Genomic DNA, 1,678 nt, shown 5'->3' with positions numbered 1-1,678 from the left:
CTCCCTCCCCCTTCCTTCCTCCCTCTTACCCCACCTCCACACCCACCCAACACCCCTCCCCCATACGTATACCCTCCTCACCAGTGAGAGTACATGGATCCTGGTTGAGAAGCTGGCCATGCAGGCTGTGGAGGGCACCGTCAAGGCGGACAAGCTTCTGGAGGAGGCCAAGTCTCTAACGAGACGGGTCGATGTGGCGGTACAGACACAGGTGCACATTTACCGTTTGAAAACGGCTTATCTCGTCTTTATTATTTTATGTGTGGTATCGTGGTAAAATTAGGTACTTGTCAAAATAATGAAGTGGAAGAAACCAACTTTTTTCCACATGTTGTTCAATAATTTTTTCATTCATTGTTTTGTTTTGGTTATTTTTTTTCTTTATTACCAATGAAAAGCATACTGCTGTGTCGATTTTACTGAAAAATCTTGATCAACGGTGCAAAATAAATGTAAATTTGCAATTTCCAAGCTCGTACAAGCTTTGAAATTCACCAAACTTTTCAGCCAATTTCTCACTGAGTTTATCTCTGATACCAGACAGTGTGTGTTGTTGAAAGTAAGTCTCTGAGTTGAGTAGGAAGATTATAGTAACCCCCCCCCCCCACCACACACAGACACACACACACACATAATATACACACACCTCTTTCAATCGCAAACATCTCAGTTTTTATTCAAGATAGATGGGCATGTTCATTGTGAATTTAATTCAATCTTCACTATGTTCTCAGGAAAGCACCCCACCTCAGGCAGGAAGCTCTCGCCTGCAGAGAAGATCTGCCGTTCTCAGTGGGAGAAGACAAGGATCGGAGCAGAGGTCTACCAGCCCACAGAAAAATCAGCCTGATGGAGCTTCTACTGGTCCACCTCCACCCGCACCTCCTCCTCCTCCTCCACCACCTCCCCCTCCTCCTCCTCCAGGTTCGTCATTATGTACCCCCAGGGTTGTATTCTTCACATTTAAGAATATTTCTAGTACGAAGATCTCTTTGAAACTTTCAGTATTTCTCAAAAAATCATTTTGACGGACTTCTATGCAAAGCGTACGGATCGGATTAACGATTAAATTTCCTCTTTGGAAAGTGGTGGCACAGAGTTCACCATGTCATGTGGATACGATAGTAAAACACGACATACATATGTCTCAGTTTCAGTTTTTACACCAATTTCAAAACAAAGTGGTCAACTTGACAGTGGGGACCAGAGAATCTTTACGCCAAATTCAAAACAATTTGGCTTTCTTGTTATTGAGGTATAGAGAATATTTTGAATTTCCCACGTTATAATATATATTTTGATTGCTTGTACAGTCAAACTTGCCCTAACAGCCACCTGTCCATGACAATTATCTTTTACAAATGACCACTTCCCGCTTACCCCCCCATTCCATTTTAGAAATAACATAATGACCCTTAGACGTTCACCTGTCAAAGACGCACACTTTTCTCCTCAACGGCAGGTGGCAGGTTGAGACAATTTCAACTATATTTTATTTCTCAACAGTGACCTGTTCTTTTAGGGGGAACCTTTGTTAATCTACCAAGTTTCCTTACTCAGTAAAGTATATTCTGGATACCCATGTAAGTTCTGGCAAAGTCTGCTGGGCTGGGAAGTTTAGTATGATAAACTTTTCCTTTTCTTTCCTGCAGGTGCCCCCGCCCCTCCCCCTCCACCA

The 1,678-nt window shown here is 42.8% G+C and overlaps 1 protein-coding gene across 1 annotated transcript in view; it reads left to right on the top strand.

The window, feature by feature from the left end:
* Nucleotides 1–1,678, top strand: part of LOC101859682 (inverted formin-2) — a gene marked incomplete in the record, with an annotated part of 36,035 nt that overhangs the window by 22,698 nt on the left and 11,659 nt on the right. Inside the window, 2 exon segments of the mRNA XM_035973386.1 lie at nt 85–211; nt 735–924. Of these exon segments, the coding sequence (XP_035829279.1) occupies nt 85–211; nt 735–924 (317 nt within the window).

This window comes from Aplysia californica, unplaced genomic scaffold, assembly GCF_000002075.1.
Source record: "Aplysia californica isolate F4 #8 unplaced genomic scaffold, AplCal3.0 scaffold01187, whole genome shotgun sequence".
Lineage (NCBI taxonomy): Eukaryota > Metazoa > Mollusca > Gastropoda > Aplysiida > Aplysiidae > Aplysia > Aplysia californica.
This window is presented reverse-complemented; position numbering and strand designations above follow the sequence as displayed.